The sequence below is a fragment of the Anas platyrhynchos genome, chromosome Z (assembly GCF_047663525.1).
Source record: "Anas platyrhynchos isolate ZD024472 breed Pekin duck chromosome Z, IASCAAS_PekinDuck_T2T, whole genome shotgun sequence".
NCBI lineage: Eukaryota > Metazoa > Chordata > Aves > Anseriformes > Anatidae > Anas > Anas platyrhynchos.
Genome location: NC_092621.1, coordinates 26,349,709 through 26,371,217, shown reverse-complemented (window position 1 = coordinate 26,371,217; position 21,509 = coordinate 26,349,709). Strand labels below are relative to the sequence as shown.

General features: G+C 40.1%; 2 protein-coding genes across 10 annotated transcripts in view; one reads left to right on the top strand and one right to left on the bottom strand.

Moving 5' to 3' along the window:
- The window catches only part of CERT1 (ceramide transporter 1), a 79,832-nt gene extending 69,967 nt beyond the window's left edge, over positions 1-9,865 (bottom strand). For both annotated transcript variants that reach the window (XM_027446890.3, XM_038171325.2), the window contains exons 1-2: positions 9,632-9,865; positions 6,169-6,303 (exon numbers count right to left, since the gene is read on the bottom strand). In XM_027446890.3, the coding sequence (XP_027302691.2) occupies positions 6,169-6,303; positions 9,632-9,727 (231 nt within the window). In that variant the 5' untranslated portion in view covers positions 9,728-9,865. The remainder of the gene's footprint in view (positions 1-6,168; positions 6,304-9,631) is intronic.
- Positions 9,866-10,081: 216 nt separating this feature from the next.
- The window catches only part of POLK (DNA polymerase kappa), a 35,225-nt gene continuing 23,797 nt past the window's right edge, over positions 10,082-21,509 (top strand). The window contains exons 1-4 of one of the 8 annotated variants that reach the window (XM_027446886.3): positions 10,359-10,557; positions 10,646-10,696; positions 19,097-19,200; positions 20,739-20,917. In XM_027446886.3, coding sequence (XP_027302687.2) covers positions 20,780-20,917 — 138 coding nt within the window. In that variant the 5' untranslated portion in view covers positions 10,359-10,557; positions 10,646-10,696; positions 19,097-19,200; positions 20,739-20,779. Of the gene's footprint in view, positions 10,558-10,645; positions 10,709-10,760; positions 11,107-19,096; positions 19,201-20,738; positions 20,918-21,509 lie in introns of those variants that run through there. The other 7 variants (XM_027446884.3, XM_072031515.1, XM_038171324.2 and 4 more) reach the window with 7 other exon arrangements.

The following is a 21,509-nucleotide window of genomic DNA, read 5'->3' as shown; positions in this document are numbered from 1 at the left end:
TTGTTAATGTAATGTCATGGTAACCTTTTGACAGTACTTTGCAATATATCATTCGTCACGTAAAAATACTTTAAGCAATACTATTTGCTTTGCATTGACATTTCCTTCAAGTAAAAAAATCTATTTTAAATACTAAGTATTTGTAGTTTAAAATCTGTTTAAAAGCTCCCACAGAAAGCTTTGGTATCTGAGAAAGATAAATGTTTGAAGTATACGCTGTAAATTTGTCAATCTATTTTTAAAACTATCTGTGCTTCTGCTCACAAGTGTCCAATTATTAGTGGTGGCCAACATTATACTACTATACTTAAACCGAATATAATGCTAATCAAAGGGTAACTATTCAACTTCCAATACCTTTCTAAAAGGCAGGGATTTTATTTATTATTAGAGGCTGATTATTGGAAAGAAAAATCTCACTTTCTTCAGAATATGGGTCAGGAGAGAAGCTTAGAATTGTAAGCTGTCAGTTTAGCTCTGATGTATAGTGCTCACGTTCTTTTGGTAAACTGTAGCTAAAACAAGTTTATTTCGCCTCTACTTTATAACACAAATATTTACTAAGTTCTTTACAATAGCAATTTATTGTTATTCAGGAAAAAGAGCTAAGACTATTCACAGGTTGAATTGCCAACAAAATTTGTGCCAACCAAATAAGATGTCTTTCAGGTAGACTTCATTTTCTATCTTCTTGTCTTCCCCTAGCTGCAGATATACACAAGCAACAGAAGTCAAAAAAATGTACTCTTTTAGAAGTCCATTCAGAAGAGGAATGACTTGCAATTTGCATATTAATGTAAAACAATTACTTGCCTTCACTAAGCAACAGTTTCTCCTAATCACTGTTTCTGGAAACAAACTAGTTCACTGAAAATACCTTCACTACTCACACTGCATTCATTTGTTAATCCTAGTTGAGGCATTTGCTACAGAACTACCTAAATGTCTCTTTGCAACAGAACAAAGTGTTCTTAAAGTCCAATAGCCAATAGCATATTTCTATTAAGATTTTGACATAAGTGTCTATTATCTCATTATAACCAAAAAACCAAACATTACATCACAGTTATTACATCTTGATTAAGCTACCAAATTAGAAATCAAAATGTTTTTCTGCATCAGTAATGCAGGAAGTAAAATAAATTGAAGACTAACCACTGGATTAGAAAATGGCAGGTATGAGTCCTGTCTGAAGAAGAGCTCAAAATCACCGTGGAAAGTAAGTTTTTGAACTCTTCCTGTGTGGATAGCTACCTCTAGAGAGGAAAAAAAGAAAAGTGCACACAAGACTAAGCATTCTTAAAAGCTGTCAAACATGATATTTTAAGTGTTTTTCAATATTCACCATACAGATTTATATGTATTTCTCCCGAAGGACCATCCAAGTCCTTTGGGGAAAACTGTAGAACTCGTGAGATATACATTAATATTAAGAATTTGCAAACAGGTTTGAAAATATATAAAATATATGTTCCACCAGGATTAAATTAGCGCTGGCCTTTCAGTTAAGCTGTCTGGAGCTGGGCAGGTAGAGCAGATGACCTCCAGAGGTCTCTTCCAGCTTAAGCTGTTCCACACATACTATGAAACTTCTTGATACATCATGTCATCATTGGATGAGTTGGTATAAATACCTTTATTCAAAAGCAGTGATGGCACCATCAGGATAAACATGGTAATCAAGGAAAAAATATTACAATGTGAAAGGCCAATTTTACTGGAAGTTGGATTTCCAACCTTACAAAGTGTTTGTGTGTTTTCAGTGGCAGACCCTGGCCCTTTCCAACTCCAAAGCTGAAGCCCACAGATCCACCTCTACAAGCATGCCATCAACACCCACTCCTAACCATCTGCACAGAAGTCTCCTTTGAAAGCTTGACTTTAGGAATGAAAGAACTATAAGGTTTTATGGTAATGAAGGATATCTTTAATAAATACCACCTGACAATCAACTGCAGCAGTATTTTAAGAATCACAGAATATCCCATATTGGAAGGGACACACAAGGATCAATTCTAGTTGCTGGCTCTGGACAAGACCACCCAAAAATAAAACCATATGTCTGAGACCGTTGTCCAAACACTTCTTGAACTCTAGTAGTCTCAGTGCCATGACCACTGACTGCCCTGGGGAGCCTGTCCCAGTGCCCAACCACCCTCTGGGTGCAGACCCTTTCCCTAACCCCCAGCCTGACCCTCCCCTGTCCCAGCTCCATGCCGTTCCCTCGGGTCCTGTCACTGTCCCCAGAGAGCAGAGCTCAGCGCCTGCCCCTCCGCTCCCCTCGTGAGGGAGCTGCAGGCCGCCATGAGGCCTCCCCTCAGCCTGCTCTGCTCAGGGCTGAGCAAACCAAGGGGCCTCAGCTGCCCCTCATACATCTTGCCCTCTAGACCCTTCACCACCTTTGTTGCCCTCTCTGATAGTTTTATGTCTTTTTTATACTGTGGCACCCCAAACTGGGCACAGTGCTTGCGGTGAGGCCGCCCAGCGCAGAGCAGAGCAGGACAATCCCTTCCCCCAGCAGCTGGCAGTGCTGGGCCTGATGCACCCCAGGGCAGGGTTGCCCCTCCTGGCTGCCAGGGCACACTGCTGGCTCCTGTTCAGCTTGCTGTGGACCAGAAACTCCAGATCCTTCTTTTGGGCTGCTCTCCAGCCTCTTGTCCCCCAATCTGGGTACATAGCCAGGGTTGCCCCATCCCAGATACAGAATCTGGCACATGCTCTTGTAAAATTTCATGCGGTTGTTGACTGCCCAGACCTCTAACCTGTCAAGATCCACATGCAAGGCCTCTCAATCCCTGAAGGAGTCAACAGCTCCTCCCAATTTAATGTCAGCTGCAAACTTACTCAGTACTTCTTCAAGTCCTGCATCCAAGTCATTTATGAAAACACTGAAGAAAACTGGCCCTAAAATAGAGCCCTGTGGAACCCCATAGTGACTGACAGCCAGCCTGATGTAACTGCATTTACTGTAACTCCTTGATCCTGATCCATCAGCCAATTGTTCATCCCTTTAGGATGTCTAGGATAGAGTAATAGAACAAAACTTAAGTCTGCGTGTGTATCAACTTTTTATACTACTCAGGACTTCTCAAGCCTTGACCACATAGTAGAAGTCTTGAGCTCAAGCCTCCATTCTGTTATAAACCAGATGAATACCTTCAATGTTTTTCATTATCTGACTGAAAACAAATAAGCATCAGCTATTGACTTTCACTTTCCTCTCTTAAAACCTGATGCACATGGCTAATTCGTGACAGTTCTTTGCTTAATGTGATCCAGCCAGTGTACTTTGAATACTCGTCCTTTGGTCCCCTATTTCTGAGGAGTCAACTCTAAGTTTCAGCAGTTAATATTGCCAATAGCCCAATTAAATCCCATGTTTCCATTGAATTGGAGACTACTGCCACAGAAACATACCTGTTCTGGAAGGGTGACATAATAATTCTACACTTAAAATATCTGAAGAAGCTATTTCAGTGAGCTGATTTAACAAGTATTCCTTTCATTAAATAAAGAGGAAAGAAACAAGCATCATCTTATAAAATATCCCTGTAGAATTATCTATCAATCTCTGCATCTCTGCCCAATGTGATAGGAATGAAAAAAGAAGACAAGAAGGGACTGTGGCTTTCTGAATACAAATTTAATGTCTCATAATTAATACTATGACTAATCATTATGGTAATCTTAATTGCTGAAAATACAGTGAGACTACTCAGTGACAGCAGCTTTCTGTTTATGCTTATACATCAACAAAAATGCGTACATTATATGCTACTAGCAGCAATAAGTACTCATCAAAAATCATTATGTCCCCAGTTGAAACCAAATATGTGCACACCTAATATGAACACCTAAAAGAAAGCTTTGTAAGAATCCAAGCCTCCTTTCCTACAAGGAAATATTATAGACATCAACACCATACAATATCACCCTGTCTGGCTTTACACTAAAGAAAAGCTTCTTGTAATACACCAGGTTAGGAGGGAGATAGTTATTGTACCTGACTCTGGATCAGGAAGATCAAGGAAAACTAAGTTTACGGAAGTTAGAGACTGTAGAAAAAAATATTCAGCCATTAAATGCATTCTAACGAACTTTGAGTGTTAAGATATTACAAGGACATAGAAGTCAAGATTAACTACATACCACAGGAAGAATATTCTAAACATTTATCTTTGAGCATAATTCCTTTTCTACTATTAAAAGCTGATTAGAAAAACAAAAAAAAAAAAACAAAAACAAACCACCTACTATCTTTGTTACCAATCACTTATTAAACCAGAAGCATTCATTCCAAAATTATGGCCCAGACGAAGAGCTTCAGAAAAACAAGTGTTTCATGACAATTTCAGAAGTAAATTTCTATGTCCTCGAGAGGCCAGAACTGATCTATTAGTATTTCTGAACCTCTAGTACTTAAACAGTAATCACTAACTGCAGCTACAAGTAATCAGACGTTTACCAAGTTTCGGAGATGCCAGTTCAAACTACAATGAAACTTAAGTGTCAAATATCCCTCAAAATCCATGATCCTTAATGAAAACTGAACTAAAATATCACACTAAACTTTCAGAACTGTACCCACATTTTGTTCTTTCCCCAACATTGTGTTTTTTTCTATATCCTCAAGAGATGCAAGAACTGAAAAAAACCCACAGTGATTCAACTCCAAGAAATGTCAGACAGAAGACAGGAAAAAAAGCCATCTATCTGTAAGAGTTCCAGTATTACACACTTCCTAGTCAGAACATGAGATGTTCCTGAACTTCCCTTCACAAAGTGCAATATACAGAAACATTCCAGCAGCAATGTCAGCATTGCTATAATCTTTCACTCCAATGCCCGAACTGGAATTCAAGCTGCTGAGATATGCTCTAAAACATTTTTCTAGATCTCTGTTGGCCCACCTCTTTGCTACCACCTTCCTATTTCTGCCTGACAGATATATCATGCTTCTCACAAGTGAACACAAGACTTTGATGGAGTTCCTGATCAGAAGCCGGTACTACTAGACTTACACAAGTATATTCAAACAGGTATGTGTAAAGGCTGCTGGTATGCATTGAACATTCCTGAATAAGTCAAATCTTGAGCAAATTTAGAAGTTTAATCAGTTTAATAAAGACCTTTAAAAAAAAGTAATTTCTTTTACTTTTTAGGTGACTACAGCACCTGTCATATATCTAAATATAAAAATCTGCTTTCCAAAAATGCACTGTTTATATAATCAATCCATCCACGTTTTTTCAAGCCAATATTTTCTGAAATTACACAACTATTTGTAAACTGAAGATTAAGAAAACATCTCCATTGTCATCCTCAATTCATCTTGAAAACATGTTTGGTGGAATAAGATTAAATACTATTGCTCTTGTACACTTATGTGCTACAGAGAAGAAAGAAGTCCAGAGGAGGGCCACAAAGATCAGAGGGAAACATCTCATACGAAGAAGGGTTGAGAGAGCTGAGTGTGCATGTTTTCTGTTACATACCTGGACCTTGTAAGACTAACTGAAAAGCTACAGCATTATTTTTAGGAAGGATTAATCAAAATTAATATATATAAAATTCTGAAAGCTGCAAAGAGCAGATTTTTGTTCTTTATTTTGTATGGCTACTTCATTTTCAGATTTCATCTGTACGTAGGTTCTCTGTTATCAGCATAATACTGTATCTCTAAGCATTAGGAAGAAACAGCAACAAATATCACACTTCTTTGTTCAGAGGAAGAAGTAGTAGAACATTTTCTTCAGGAAACGTTATTCATATTCAGAAAGTCAGAAGTCAAAGAAATACTACTCTCTTTCCAATGCAAAGTGCAAGGCCTTTGTGACGTATGCGACCTCCTTTGCTAAGTTGTTTCTGTGTTATAGACTGACTCCTTGGAAAACAGTGCCTCTTCCACAGAGAAATTGTACCCCTGTGCATAGAAACCTTGAGTGTAATAGATGAAAAGCTGCGTACTGCAATCTCCAATGAAAACAGCCTGTTTTCTTATTAGGAACTCTCCACCCTGCTTGTGTTGCACTGATATCACTAACTTAATATTAAATGACCTAATAGAATTATTTGCTGTACTCATACTTGCTTTTGCTAAACATTAGCCTACAACCACGGTAACACCCCTAAAACATGAAAAGATAGCAATATTGGAATAGTACTTACTGTAATCACAGCCTTGCTCAGACAGATAGAGCCTCTGCAGCCATATTCTGTTTCATCTTCAGACTTGTAATAACTGAGTGTGTTGCTTTTCAGAACTACCCATCGATCTTGCCACCCATGAATATAGTTGGTCCACTGTAAAATAAATAAATAAAGATCTGCTAATAGAAGAATAACAATAAAAGAATTTTGTTGATACTTTAGGCTTTTAAGCACCAGGAAAGAGTTCGTAAAAAGTTTTTTTTTTTTTAAAAAAAAAAGTTCTTCCCAATTGAGATCATTCTTCATCTGCTCAGAGCTCTTAAAAATCTCTTTTGCAAACCACAGAAGTAAGGTGCTAAAAAGCAGTTGTTTCAAAAGAACAGTAAGATAACAGATGTCTTGGTTGCAACACTGTTGCCAAGGCCACTTAAATACAGGTATCAAACACACCGATAACACATTGTGGAAGGGGGAGGGGGAAAACCAAACATTAACCACTAAGCTCAGTTTAGCCATCTGACTTAAAATTTGAATTAAACAAAAAGAAACTTAAGTAGAACATGGAAAGAATTCTTCCATATACAAGATAATTTCTACCAAACTGATTCTGATGAAGTTTCTCATTATTTTCATGTAAACACACATGTACCATTATCCCATCAGTATAGCATATAACTATTATAGTGTCTAGGGTAATCAGTTCTTTATCAATTCAATACTGCCTGCAGATATTGCTTTAGGTTTTAATTCTATAACCACTTAAACATTAGGAAGATAATTGCTTGTCAGCAGACTTCCAATCATCCTGATACTACGATTTTTCTAGGGACTAGACATTCATATATGCAGTGAAATTTATATTCCAGGAACAAGTCCTGGATTCATCATACAAAGATCTACTTACAAGTGACTAATAGAGTCCTGCTCATTAGCACGCTATATTTCCTACGGCTTCCCAACAGAACTAAACTGCACCCTGTAGAAGCATACAGCACAGAGTATCACAACTGTTCTGTAACTCTGGTCTTCAATCACAGGGCAAAAAATAACAAATTAGATAATAATATGAACAGGAAAAAAAAAGCATTGAGAACAGTTTTATCATGCAAGCATTTCAACATGTTCATGACAACTGTTCTTTGATAAGAGCTACGAGAAGCAAGTTTAAAACATCTTTTTAACATTTAATTCTAACCATTACACACCATTTTTTAACATATTAACAGGGAGGGGGAGCATGTGGATTAATGGGCTAGTTTCTACATTATACTACATATGTTAATTAATGCACGTCCCATAACTGCATGTTAACTGTAATAAATAACAATAACGAGTGCTAAGTACTAAGAAGGAAAAACAAACTATCACCTGAGAAATTGCTAACCATTTTCAAGCATAGGTAGGACACTACATTTGCTTGCCAAAGATAAAGCCTTTTACAATCTCCTAATATATCATATTGCTGAGTTCAGAATCTCTCAAAGAATGCCTCAGCTGAGCTTAGTACACGAACTGGCAGCACCAGCCATCACTGGAGGTATTAGCACTCACTGACTTCCTCTGTTCTGCTCTGTTATATTCCTTGCTCCTACCAGACGTAAAATACAGAGTCCAAAGTTATCTTGGGCAAAAGAGCAAGGGACAGGGAGGAAAGGACCTTTCCTTCTTTGACACAGTTAAGTGAGGTAAATATAGCAGTCAGTGTTGCATTTGCTGCTGCAATCAACATTTGCTGTTGCAATCAAAATGTCACACGAATTAAAAGACGCCTCGAAGTATACTTGATAGAAAAAAAGGTCTTGGCAAACAAAAGGCCACTTCTTAAAGCATGTGGGTTCCTGTGCATCAAAACATTTCCATGTCAAAGTTCTCTGGATCCACCTTAAAACTGTGAGCAGGAAATACAATGGAAAAAAAACTAGAGTTCTTAAACATTTAAAGAGACTGGTAAAACATACTTATTATAAGCTTCTCTTACCAAATTATTCCCTGTCCTTTAAAGCCTTCTCTCTTTACCAAGGGCAGAACAATTGAAACGCTCCTGAGCAGACAGAGAGCTGCTGCGTACTTTCATCGATTTATAATGTAATTATAGACAGTAAGTTTTTAAAAACAAATATATGCTTAGTAGTAAGTTTGAAATGGTACCATTTCGTTTTAATTAGTTCATCTCAGGTATTATTGAGGCATCAACAAAAGGTAAAATTATCCCTCAACATTCACTGCAACAGGTTTCACCGTTCTCGAATGCATGACACACATGACTGCGCGACGAGATTGCATCCTGTGTTCTCACAGTAAAGGCACCATCAGCTACTCTCCACAACCATCTAGAACCATATAAAGCTTGCACATATGCACATTATGAATTTACAAAGAGGCCGTGGCTTCACCTGTTACTCCGGTAAGGAACAGCACCCAGACTCAGCAAAGCAAATAATTCGTCAACATTAAAATTAACTACATCTCACAATCATTACAGTTTCCAACGGTGAGAATCACCTAACAGAAGGAAAACTTCATAAAGGAAAAAAAAAAAAAAACCTACACTACTAACCCAAATCACCGTGTTTTATCTGAGCCAACACCTCAAGTCTGCCTCACCTTCTCCCTCCCCATCCACTAGAGACGAGGGGATCTCACGGATGAGAGCCACGGCCTTTCCTCTCTCCTCCCCACTCCCCCCATCTCCGGGCTTAGGCACATTTCCAGGCTGGAAGCCTCCTGCAAAAAGCAGGGCAGCGGCCCCGCGATGCCCCTTGTCTCAGCCCGCGGGGCCGGGCTGTGATCTCGGTATCCCATGACCTGCGCCTTCGGCAGGGGCTGATGCCTGCCCCCACCGCACAGGACGGGGAAAAGAAATTCGCAACGTAGCGGTTTAATTCTGACGGTGTTTAATGGTTACCGTGAGGGGACTTTCTGAATAAATAAATAAATAAATGAAGAAGAAGAAGAAAAATTTGATGTCACGCTTATTAATTCTGCACACAACTTTAAAATCGCCCCCCCCCAGTAAGATTTCCCAGTACCACCCGACGCATACATGCAAGTCATCTCATTTCCAGCGATAAAAGGAGAATAAAAAAAGAAAAAGAAAAAATAAAAGAGAACAGCAACGCTGGTAGTTAAAAAGGGAAGCGAGCCCTAGTGCCATTTTCCTTCCTCTGCCGCCCCGGTATCTCCGGCCGCAGGGGCGCTGGCAGCCCGCGGGCAGCGGGGGCAGCCGGGGGGGGCTGAGCTCGGCGCCGGGGGGCAGGGGGGGCCCGGCCGCCTTCCCTTCCCTTCCCTTCCCCTCCCTCCCTCCCTCCCCTCCCGCCCGGCCGGGGCCGAGGCCGCGCCAGCGCCTCCCGCGGGGGCTCCGGAGCCGCCGCCAGGCCCCGCGCGGGGAGCCGCGTCCCGGTGCTCGCCGCCTTCCTCCTCCTCCTCCTCCTCCTCCTCCTCCTGCTGCTGCTGCTGCTGCTCCCGGCGGCGCCTCCCTCACCTTGCTGAGCACCCCGCAGAGCTCCACGGGCAGCCCGAGCTCGGTCTCGGGGTCCTCCTCGGAGCCGGAGGAGTTCCAGCTCTGGTTGTCCGACATGGGGACCCGGCAGCCCGGCGGCCCCCGCCCGCCGCAGCCTCGGCGTCCTCCAGCCCCAACGGACGAGTGGCGGCGGCTCCGGGCTCTCCTCCTCCTCCTCTTTTCTCCTCCTTTTTCTCCTCCTTCTCTCTGTCTCCTTCCCCCCCTCCTCTCCCCTCCCCGCCCCACCTCGGCGCGGCCCCGGCCGGCGGCAGGAGCCACAACACGGAGGTGGCGGAGGGGGGCGGGGCGAGCGCGCTCCCGCCCGCCGCTCACTCCGCCCCGCGCGCCGCCGCCGCCATCTTAGGCGAGGCGGGTGCGCGCCGCCGCTCCTCGCCCGCCCCGCCCCGCCCCGCGCGGTGCCTGCCGGGAGTTGTAGTCCTCCCCCTTCCCTCCCTCCCGCCTGGCGCCATCTTGGCCTCGCCGCTTTTCGCCTTTCGGGGCCGGGTGCCGCAGGGCTCCTTTGTTAATCAAGGGAAGCGCCTGGGCGGCCCTGCGTGAGGGCTGGGAGAGGCGCCGAGGCTCGCTCCCCGCCCGCGAGAAGCGGTGGGTGCCGCCGGCGGGCGAGCCGCCAGCCCTTTCCCGGGACAAAGATGGCGGCGGCGGGGCCGCAGGAAGGGGCGGGAGGCGCTGCCCGCTGAGGTGAGGGGGGGCGGCCCGGCCCGGCCCGGCCCGGCCGCTGCCGGTAACGGGGCTCCGCTGTCGGTAACGGGGCTCCGCCGCCGGTAAGGGGGCTCCGCCGCGCCGTGCCCGGCCCTGTCCCGGCCGCTGGCGGCGTGTGGGGGCTGCCCGCCCGCTGCGGGTGGCAGCCGAGCCACAGGCGGCGGCCCGAAGCCCGCCCGAGCCGTGAGGTAGCCGCGTCTCGTGTGCCTGGCCGCTGGTTCTGTAGGCACGGGGATGCAATAACACCTCTTCGTTTTTATGTATTTTTTTGGGCAGTTCGGTGTTATTTCTTCGCCAGAGCTCCACCCGAGGCGTACGACTTTGCCGGTATTTATGGAGGTAGTAATATTTCTGGAAAGAAAGCGAGTTCGTCGCTTAGCAGCCTGCGAGCCGATACAGGGACATGGCAGGAGCTTCGTATTTGTGCTGGCTCATCTTTTTGCTTATTACTTATTATTTTCTTTTGAAGCTTAAATAATTTCATTCAAACCTACAGCATCAACGTAATGACGCTGTCAAATTTTCTCTAACTCCCTGTGACAAATCATGGCGTAATTTTTCCATGTTACGCTTCTTGAAAGTTTCCCTTGAGGATTAGCTATCGAAAGAGCTCTTGCCATCAAGATACCTGTCTAAGTGCATTATCTGTATATGGGGCAGCTAAAATTTAAAAAACTTTCACCGTCTCAGTCGTTGGCATTAAGATACTCACCATGAATGTACATCTGTGGCACTGAGTGAGTGGTAAAGCAACATAATTACCCTCAACAATTAGAAATAGAGGGCAGTCGTAGACGTTTTAATACTTGTGTAATCATTGGAATGCACGGAAATATTTCTTACCAGTTCATTGTGGATACTATTTTTGACAAGTTTCTAACATAGAAAGTTGTTGAGAAATTATGTTCTTTGCTTCAGTAGCTGTTTGGAAAGAAATGAAGGTATTTGTCCTTAGCATCTGCTGCAATGTACTCCAACCGTTAAGCAAGCAGGATGTCTGAGTTTTATATGTGTATATATATATGTATATATATATATATGTATATGCATGTATAAGAACAATTTATAGCTCTTCTCAGCAGTATATTGATAAAGTTAAGTGGCATCACTTTTAAAGGTAGTTCTTTTTTCCTCATTACATTCTGAATTTATTTCTTTATCTGTTCTCATTGAGAGTAGGGAGTGAAGAGACATGTCTGAACAAGCCTTTTGGCAATGGCAGTGATGTGTACTCAGGTAGCCACGCACCCTCGCATTTTCTGTCTGGGATTGTCACCATAGTTGCAGATGCTCTTCTTGTTCTCTGCTTGTTCATTTTTATATCTGCCACATATTCCTAACTTGTCATCACCTTTTTTTTTTTTTTTTTCCATAATGTCACCAGCTGATGTTCTTTAAACAGGTGTATTGAGATTGTGACTAACCTGAGACAAATTACATCTTCTTGCTAAAGTTCTGACCATCCTTTTCATATACGACTAGTTGCCTATTGCTTTTAGTGAGATTGGGTCACATCTGCATGGGCAAGTACTGTGGTGCAGTGGGAGTAGATGTGCAAAGGAAAAATTTGGTGCTGCAGATCTTCAGTTCATCCTGTTTATATTTTTAGAGGTTTTTCTTCAGACTAGCTCTAGTCTGGTCCCATGTTGGGAGTCTCCATTAGCAATTGGAATGCATCAGGTATGCTCTGGAATTAGAGTCTTCCAGTTAAGTGTGAGAAGAATCTGATTTGCATGCTTTGAGGCCCATCTGTGATGCAAACCAAAGCCACAGTAAATGAAGGTGATCAAACTGATGCACTGATGTTGACTACACGCTCTGCTGTACCTCCTCCTGTGCCTTTTCCACCGAGCCTTTATTTTGTGCTTCATTGCTGTATTCATTCTTCCATCACAAGCTCTTTCTTGTATCCAGCCTTTATTCCCAATGTATTAGATTGTGAGCAGTTTACAAATCACTGTTATAATCGGAAGCAATCATCACCTTTCTTAGAATACTGGAACAGATGCTATTGTTCTGTATTGCTGATGTACTAAGTGTAATACAAAAATGCATTTTTGGAGTTTTACTTCTAAAGATGTTACTTGTAAACATCATTAAATTAGTCACTTTATAACTATCTGATTTTTTCTTGCTTTTTATATGTCTTTTATTTCCAGTATTATTTATTGTACCTTCAGCTGTGGTGTGTTTGCTGTATGTTATTAAAACACATTCGTCATTAGTGTATTTTTTAGTATGTTCATGCTGGTAGTTAAAACTTGTTCTCAAATATAGGACTATTTTTCTTAAAAGATTTTTGAAGGAATTTTGTTTGTTTGTAGAAGAGCATATTGCCTAGCAATACAGGCTCTCAGATATAAATGATTCAGACTTTTTTTGTAAAATAATTGTAATCTCTGTGTTAGGATTTTTGCTTTTAAGTAAAACATTTAAACAAAAGATTACTGCTAATTGTGAATATATAAACAGTGAGCACATCTCTGTAATAACACAATTGCAGGTAACTTCACCACTTCTGATATATTTCTTATGGATGAATGTTCATAATAGTTCAGTTCCTTTATTATTTTCTTTCTGTCTTAAAAAAAATAAAGCATTTGTTTCCAATAATCTAGAAATACAAGGAAACATTGGTTAAAAACTTGCAATTAGTCTTTTTCAGTTTAGAAGATTCTGTGAACTGTTGAATAGAGACAAGAGAACATATTCACAGCAGTCTTTTTCCCTTGGAATATACTCTGAAGACTTAAAACCTTGAGGTTTTCAGAACATAGCGATAGAGGAGCTGAAAGCAGGATTTGCAACAGAACCGTACCACGTCTTGCCTGCAGAAAATTAATAGGGGATAGATAGTCCACTTGTTTAGCTTAGCTGGTTGTGAAGAACTATTCAAATAGTTTAATGAACGGCATAAAATATGTATTTTGACATTTTTATTTTGGGCGTTGTCAGAAGCAGTCTCTTTCTGTTTATTGTGCAGTGTGAATTAATTTTTAAAAGGCTTGGATTGTCTGTAATTTGCAAGCCAATTATTTCTGAAAAGACATAATTCTAGGGCTCTTTTTTGAAAGCCAGTTTCTAGGTACTTGGATAGGATCAAAGTTTTCATAAAATTTGTTGTGTCAGCCAATACTTGAAAAATAGTCCCATTGGGCTGTCAGCTTGGGTGGGCACTCTGAATTTTAAGTTCTGTGAATCTTGGCCCTAAGTGTTATGCTCAGCGTGATTAATTAATCACATACCTCAGCTGATTACAATTATAAATAGTACTTAGATGTTTCTTAGGAGATTATCTATTCCAGAGAACTAATAACATTTTATGATCCATTGAGACAAAGCAGTGACACAGTAGCAGTTTTGAATATTGCTAGTACAGAACCTGGGTGGTTAACATTGTGTATGTTTACCCGCTAATAACACTGTTGCACAGTTCTGCCTGGCAGCTCTGTTTTTTTAATCCCTATGGGATTAAAATTGACATGAGTCCTCTTCTGGGGACTGCTGAGTATCTAGGGCTCTAGTAACTACCAACCCACTTGTGGCTGAAAAGAATTGATCCGGTAGTTCAGAAGGACAGACTGATGTGCTTGCTTGCACGTGTCTGTTGGTGGTTTCTCCTGCTGAGAAGCAAAGACTGTAAGAGCAACTCATACTTAAATTATTGGTTGGGAAATGTGTTTTTACAAAGAATTAAGAGTTACAGAGTTTGTTAAATTTGCCACTGGCTGCAATGTTTCCTTGCTGAATGAATACTCAGTAAAGACAGGTGTAATAAAGACTTTTCTGCTGCAAATGATATAATGTAACATTCCTGGTCAGGATAAAATTCTTAAATCACCCAAGTAGTGGCTCAGTCAAGCAGAATGAAATCAAATGCACTACTGGAGTTTGTAGTGTAACCTTTTAAGTATTGGAGATGTTAAAAATATAGTAGTGGGTTTGAGCTTTGCTAGTTTGAATATATGGTTGTTCTTGTCTTAGAAAGTCAATAAATAAAGCAAAGCATTTGTGGGAAAGCCATTGTTCACATGGCCTGGCTCCGTTGTGTTAGTTCCTATACCCAGCTGTCATAGCTGGGGTTCTGTTCTTTAATGATGGTACTTCAGGCAGTTACGCGCACAGCCTAGATGAAGATGCTTCTGTACAGGGAGTGGAATAAGAATTGTTGCTGTGTGGCCACATGCTCTATCTTAACTAGAAATTTGGGGGAGGGGGGAGGAATGTTGTGCCCATTTGAAATGTTGATTTGAGTGAGTTGTGGTCATAATGAGAAGGTCTGTTGTAGTCTGTTTATTACTTTTAGCAGTGTTTCATTAGCACCCAGCAGCTTTGTTCTGAGGTGGCCCATGATGTGGTTTCTCGCAATAATAATTTCCAGTCCAAGGGAGACATTTGAAGGGTTGGGTTTGAGAGCTACTCTTGAATCAGTCTGCTAGGCTTCTTTGTTCTGAATTTGTTTTTTCAATTTTGTTCTCTTTAAGTATTTTTCAGTGCTTGGCCCAAAACAATGAAGTAGATAGAGAACATATTTCATGCTTACTTGTGAAGTATTGTCTGTGGTACAAGTGATCCTTGTTTCTGTCCAAGAGTATCTTCATTCACTTAAAGAAGAGTTTGTTTTCCACATCTTTTGTCAAAATAGTTGTCACAAGTATTAAAAAGTAAAAAAAAGGAAAAAAAAGAAAAAAAAAGAGGGGGAGGGGATGAAGGAGAGAAAGCCTGATCTCTTATATTTTGATTTGGTGTATATATAACTTTCTACGTGACGTTTTTGAGTATATTTTATATTTTACACTTATGTAAATGAAAGTTTTGGCAAATAAATGATTTAAGTTTTCCTATCGAAGCTCTAGAACCAGTAGGTGCTGGTGATTAAGGGTATGTATATCATTAGTTCATGTTTTTTAGTAAAGGAAATTGCTGATGACAGTAAACTTTAATTCCATCTCAATTAAATGTAAAGTGACTGCAAAGGGCTGTTGTCAGTGACTTTTGTAGCATTCTCACTAGAGAGGGACGCTAATTGAGCCTGCATATTTTCATTCACGTAATTTAGCTTGGCTTATAAGATTTTTGGTTCAAAATCCAAATTGGTTGGTGCATTGTGGTGAGATACTGACACAGAAAAGTTTTATGACAAGTGTATCTCTTGAAAGAACTTGTAATTGCTTCTTCTCAAGTCTTCAGCTGCTGAATTACCCCTTGCACTGAAGATGTGTTGAAGTTGAAGCCAAATATTTCACTTATGTTTCACTTCTGAGGGTCTTCTGAACACTTAGGAAGCATTTCAGGAGTTTCATATTCTTCACAACCATATTCTATGTGGATGTTATTATTTTAATAATTGTTTGAAGCATGATATGGAAGAAATCTTTTCCATTCCACACTTGCACTGAGTGCTCTGAACTTTTCTAGTACTTGATAGTGGGTCATTTGTAAAGTTTTCATAAGAAAAAGTGAAGACCAGGGATCTCACTGTATACAGTGATACTTCAAAGAAAGAGTTTTGTTTTCATTTTTTCCTTCTCTTTGAAGTTTTTGGAATAGTACGAATTTCAGAAGCATTTATATTTTTGAGCATAGTGCAAGCCACAGTACACTTGACCTTAGCCAAAAGTCTGGGAAGTGACCCTTTATGGTCAAAACTGGGTGAAGTTGTTCATCTTAGCTAACTGTTTATTGTGCTTCCAGTGGTTTTTCATAGAATCATTTAGGTTGTAAAAGACCTCTAAGATCATCAAGTTCAACTGTTATAGCCCTTCTCTGGACATGCTGCAGGGCCTCGATGCCCTTCTTTTAGTGAAGGGCCCAGAGCTGAATGCAGCACTCGAGGTGCGGCCTCACCAGAGCCGAGTACAGGGGGACGATCACCTCCCTGCTCCTGCTGGCTGCACCATTCCTGACACAAGCCAGGATGCCGTTGGCCTTCTTGGGCACGCTGCTGGCTCTTGTTCATCAACCAACATCCCCAGATCCTTTTCCTCTGCACAGCTTTCTAGACACTGCCTGAAGTCTGTAGCACTGCATGGGGTTGTTGTGGCCAAAGTGCAGGACCCAGCACTTAGCCATGTTGAACCTCATCCCATTGGCCTCTGCCCATTGACCCAGCCTGCCCAGGTCCCTCTGCAGGGCCTTCCTGCCCTCCAGCAGATCACCATTTGTGCCTACCAGGGTCTTGTCTGCGAACTTACTGAGGGTGCCTTCAATCACCACGTCCAGGTCATTAATAGAGATACAGAATTGAAAGGTCTTAAACAACTCCTGTTAACATCTTGACCTTGTCACTGAAATTAAGATAGTATTTAGTTTCTTCTGATACAGGCTGCATACAGTGACAGAATTCCTGAACTTAGCTCTTCACTGAGTCTCAACACTTGTATGCAAATGTAGCTGTTATAATTTTGTTTTGTTCTTGCTAAAATAAAAATAAAAGAGCTTAAATAAAGGAATGTCTAAAACGCTTTAATTAAGAGAAAATAGGAAGTTTCTTTTGGGCTTGTACCATACCAAATGAGATGTCAGATTTTCATGAAATGTTGCTGGACTCTTCTTGAATTGTACAGAAATTGAAGAAACTATTTACAAATAATAATAATAAAAAAATAGATCCTTATTTTAGCTATCCCCCAAAAAAGGAAAATATTTTTTTTAAAATTGTATAGGAAAGAGTCTTTCATAAGTGTGTTGCTATTTGCAATGTCAGTATATGTATATTTTTGCACATTGTATATTTTCCCACTGTGAAGACTAACCGTGGGCAAATTAGATACAAAAGATGATCCCTTACATTTGTTGTAGATGTTTTGATTCCTTTGAGCTGCAGGGGAAGTAAGCAGTTGTGTATCTTAGTAACTTTGCATCTGACGCTTTATTTCTTTTATTGGCATGAGCATCTGTGATAGCAAAGATAACAGATTTTATTTTATTTTTCTTTATGAGAAGTGGTACACAATTTACATGCATCAGATCATCATTCAGTGTGGCAATTTCTTTTTCAAGGTTTTCCATGCAAGTGTCCCTTTCTATTCTGAATATTACTGCTCAACAAGTTGTTACACTATCAGTGAAAGGAAACAGTTAACATGTTTTGCCAGTGTTAATGGTTTGTATAATAACACTGTCTCCACTGAACTGAATAGTCACAGAAATATAGTCTCAGATATTCTATGATTTTTCTCCACCTTTTTGTTTTGCCATTAACTGCTGGCATTCAGTGCCTAAGTCTTCCTCTTACTATTTAGAAGCCCCTGCAGTGGCAAATGGAAAATTGCATCTGCTGCGTAAAAATGATTCTGCTGCTTCTTGTCTCTATCTCCAAATCACAGGAATAATAGGATAGTATTTAGCTGTAGAGTGCCCTCAGACTTCTGATTTCACACCCTATTTACTTGCTATGACACTGCAAGAGATTTAATGTGCCTTGTTTAAAGGAAACGGCTCATTCTTGGGGTGACAGCATGCCAAAAATGTATCACAAATATGTCACTCTTTACCTAGACATTTCTGAGCCAGTATTTTGTTAGACTCTAAACTTTTACCCGCTTTTCCAAGTTGATTTAGCCAAAACTTTTTAATACTATGTCATCACAAGCTAGCTGCTTTCTCTGGGGCAATTTGCTAATAAAACCTGTATCTTTACCAGTTTCTACACTGACATTATGTTCAAGTTTTTTTACAGTTTTTCACATGGTGCTTCTCCTGCATTTCCTTTAAATATATATATGTATTTTTGTTTTGGTAGATGATCCACTGACCATTTTATCTGTCAGTGTTGTATTTGTTGTTTTATTGACGTTTCCATGATTCATTTAAGTATGCTAAATATTTAAATGTATTATTTTAGGCCTGTTACTCTGAAAGGAAGATAATCTCCTGGCTCTATTCATGTTAACCAACTGATAATTGCATCAGTTGTTATTCATCTTTTTCCTTCTGTACACATTTAAGCTTCAATGGAGCTTCAATGACTAATATCATGTCCTTAAATAAATATGTTCCTCTTAATTCCAGCTAAGGTATTATTTGGCATTTATTGTCTGGTACTAGCAATGTATTTTGTTCCACACATGAGGCTGAAAAAATAAAATACTTCAGGAGAACAGCACTTATGAGACTTTTTTAAAACTTTGTTTTTTTTCATCACTGGATCATCATGGTAATTTTTTTCACTCCAGTATATAGCAGTGTGAGAAAGAAAGCTTTTGACTTAAACATATGCATTGGTGTTCAAAGCCTTTTCTATAACACTGAGCCTTTAAGAGCGGGCTGAATGAAGGATGGGAAAGATTTGTACGTGCAAGGGATAAAGACCCTTCTTCAAGAGTATGAAACAGCTAAAAAAAAAAAAAAGTTGCAAAGACTGGAATAGGAAATGGAAGCAATACCTTTGTGTTCATGCCAGCTTCTTGAAGTAAAAGAGTGATAAAAGAACCAGGGGGAGTAGTGGAGGGGCATTTACCTTGGAAAAAGCCTTTATTGAGAATTATGCCCATTACTTACCAGAGATTGCAAGTGACAATGGAATTATTGTGGAGCTAATTGAGATGGGGATGTGCACGAGCTTGAGATGAAACTTGGAAGAGATGTGTGTGTTGCAGTGTTTTTTCCTTCGGTTGTCGTCTAGCAGCCCTGTTCTCGTAAATGTTTATGTTAACTGTAAGAGATTGTCCTCCTGTAAGTGGAAGATTAATGAATGTTTCGTCATCATTGTCTTCTATTTGATAGATACACACAAGAGCTATGAAGCAACTCCCATTCCCAGTTGCCACTATAGAAGCTAAAGTGCTGCTGAAGGGTCAAGAGAAGAGTTCCGGTCTCTGCATCTCCAGGTACTTACTACTCCTTGAAATGCAACAAGCTGTAGATAAACACAACCTTACTTAACTGGTCTTAAGTCTTTGGAAGGCATCAAAATAATCTAAATTAATGGAATATGTTTAAAATTGCAATACTTTTATCAGAATATTTTTAAGGGCTTTAATAGCTGACTCCAGTTTGGCTACAGTGTTTCAGGAGGTGATCTTCAGGAAAATACAAACATTGCACCATTGATTTTAAAACGTCAGCCATGTGGTTCTTTCATCACAAAAAATCAGCTCTAAATGTGAAAATACATAATGACATTCTTCACTTTGGTCGATAATGAGTTCCACTTAAGTCCTGGAGTAATAAAAGCAGCATTTTAAAATACCCTCTAGACAAATTGTAACACTATTAGATCTGTGTAGTTTGTGGTTGCATTTAATAGAGTTTCTCTAAGTGTCTGAAAGGGTGTGGTTCCTCCCAACAGGAAGGGCTCCTGTCATATGGAGCCGCTTGAAGAGGAAGTTCAGGAGCAAATGTGCTTCCTGCATGAAAATAAAGCTTAAGTTGTTTATGAGTCAGCAACTTCGAGTAGGAAGAAGGTCCTTCTCTATGCTTTTCCAGTAATAAATGTGTGTTAAATAATTCAGGACAATATCAGACGCCTGCTTGGTTCAATCCAGCAAAAATAAGACCACAAGGTCATGCTACAGAGGTTAATTTTGGTTTGTTCATTTTTAAGACAAATTTAATATCTAAACAATGTACCATGTAATTAGAGCCTATAGAAGGTTAAACTATTTACTTTCATAAAGCATAAATGAAGATGTCTCACCTATCAGAGGCACCTGTATGTGGAAAAACTATGGCAGCACTTGAGTAGGAAAAGCTTGTAAGTTCCATTAATTGGATGCCATGGCTCTACAAATTAATGGAAAAAAACGATTGTAGGAATTTTACCCTGAATTAAACAATAAGGTTTTATTCAAAGCCTTTAATTAAAGCTATCTGTTTCTAAAAGATGAGCTGTAATTCTAAAGAAGTTTTGAATTTGAGTTAGAAAATACTGGGAAAGTTTACATGGTTTGTCTCAAGCAGGAACGAGGACTAAATGAACAATGGATTTCTACAATCTAAAATTATTGTTTCCTTTTTTTTTTGTTTTGTTTTGTCATGTAATAGTCTAGCAGGCAGCATTTTGTGTTTAAGACAGTACTGTTTCTTCCAACAGGATAATATACAGGCATAACTGTCACGTGCATGTGTAAGATGCTAGCCTTTACCTGAATCTAGTGGTGCTCAATTATTTCTGTAAGACAGCTTTTAAAAGAGTTTTTCTTTAAGTTACTCAAAAAGTAAAACCTAACTGTCTCAAAGCTCTGTCAGAATTACAGATGGCTTTATTTGGTGGGTATAGGAGGCCAGCCACTTTACACGAATATGTCTCCATATTTGTGTATGTCTTTTTTGTGAATAAGTATAACATGCAGCAAATTATTTTTGTGTTGGTCAGCTGGAGCTTAGAAACAAATATGATTTAAATTATTATTTTTTTTTTTTCCAGGTATTAAGTCTTTCGAGTAGTACTTGTTTTCAAGAAATACTATGGACAACATGAAAAAAGTTGATGACAGCTCTAGTAATGATGGATTTCTGCTTAGAATGGGCCTCAATGATAACAAAGCTGGAATGCAAGGCTTGGATAAAGAGAAAATCAATAAAATCATCATGGAAGCTACCAAGGTTGGTTTGATTACTTTTTTTTTTTTTTTCCTCCCAGTGCTTCAACTCTTTCCCAACATCGTAAGCCCCTCTTCTTCCCATCCCCAGATTTTATCCCTCACATGTGTAAATGGAGCTTTTAAGGAGAAATGCATGTGTGGGGAGGGAGTACAGTTTAGCATACCTGTGGATTCATGCACAGAGTCCTAGAGGAACACGACTGAATCGGTCGTTAGGTGTTCCTTTTTTGCCTGAAGCAGTATATAAGTAGCACTGCATTGTTCGGAGGTATTGTGAAGATTTCAGCTTCTTTAGGCCTTTTTTCCCCTTTCCATTCCTTTTGCCTGCCTCATCACCCAAGTAGATCTACCTCTGTTGGTCACCTTTCCATAATTGATGAAGTTGATGGGACCGTATTTTTCTAATACTTTCACTAGAATTCTGTTGTCCCTGTCTTTTTGTCCATCGTAAATGGTACTTGAGAGAGGTGGCTAATAGTATGTGGCTTTGTATCAAAGATCCACAGAGGAGGCCACAAATTACAAGGCACTGAAATATTATTCCTCTTATTTTTTTCTCTGATCCTGCACATGGGCACATCAAGGCTTCCATT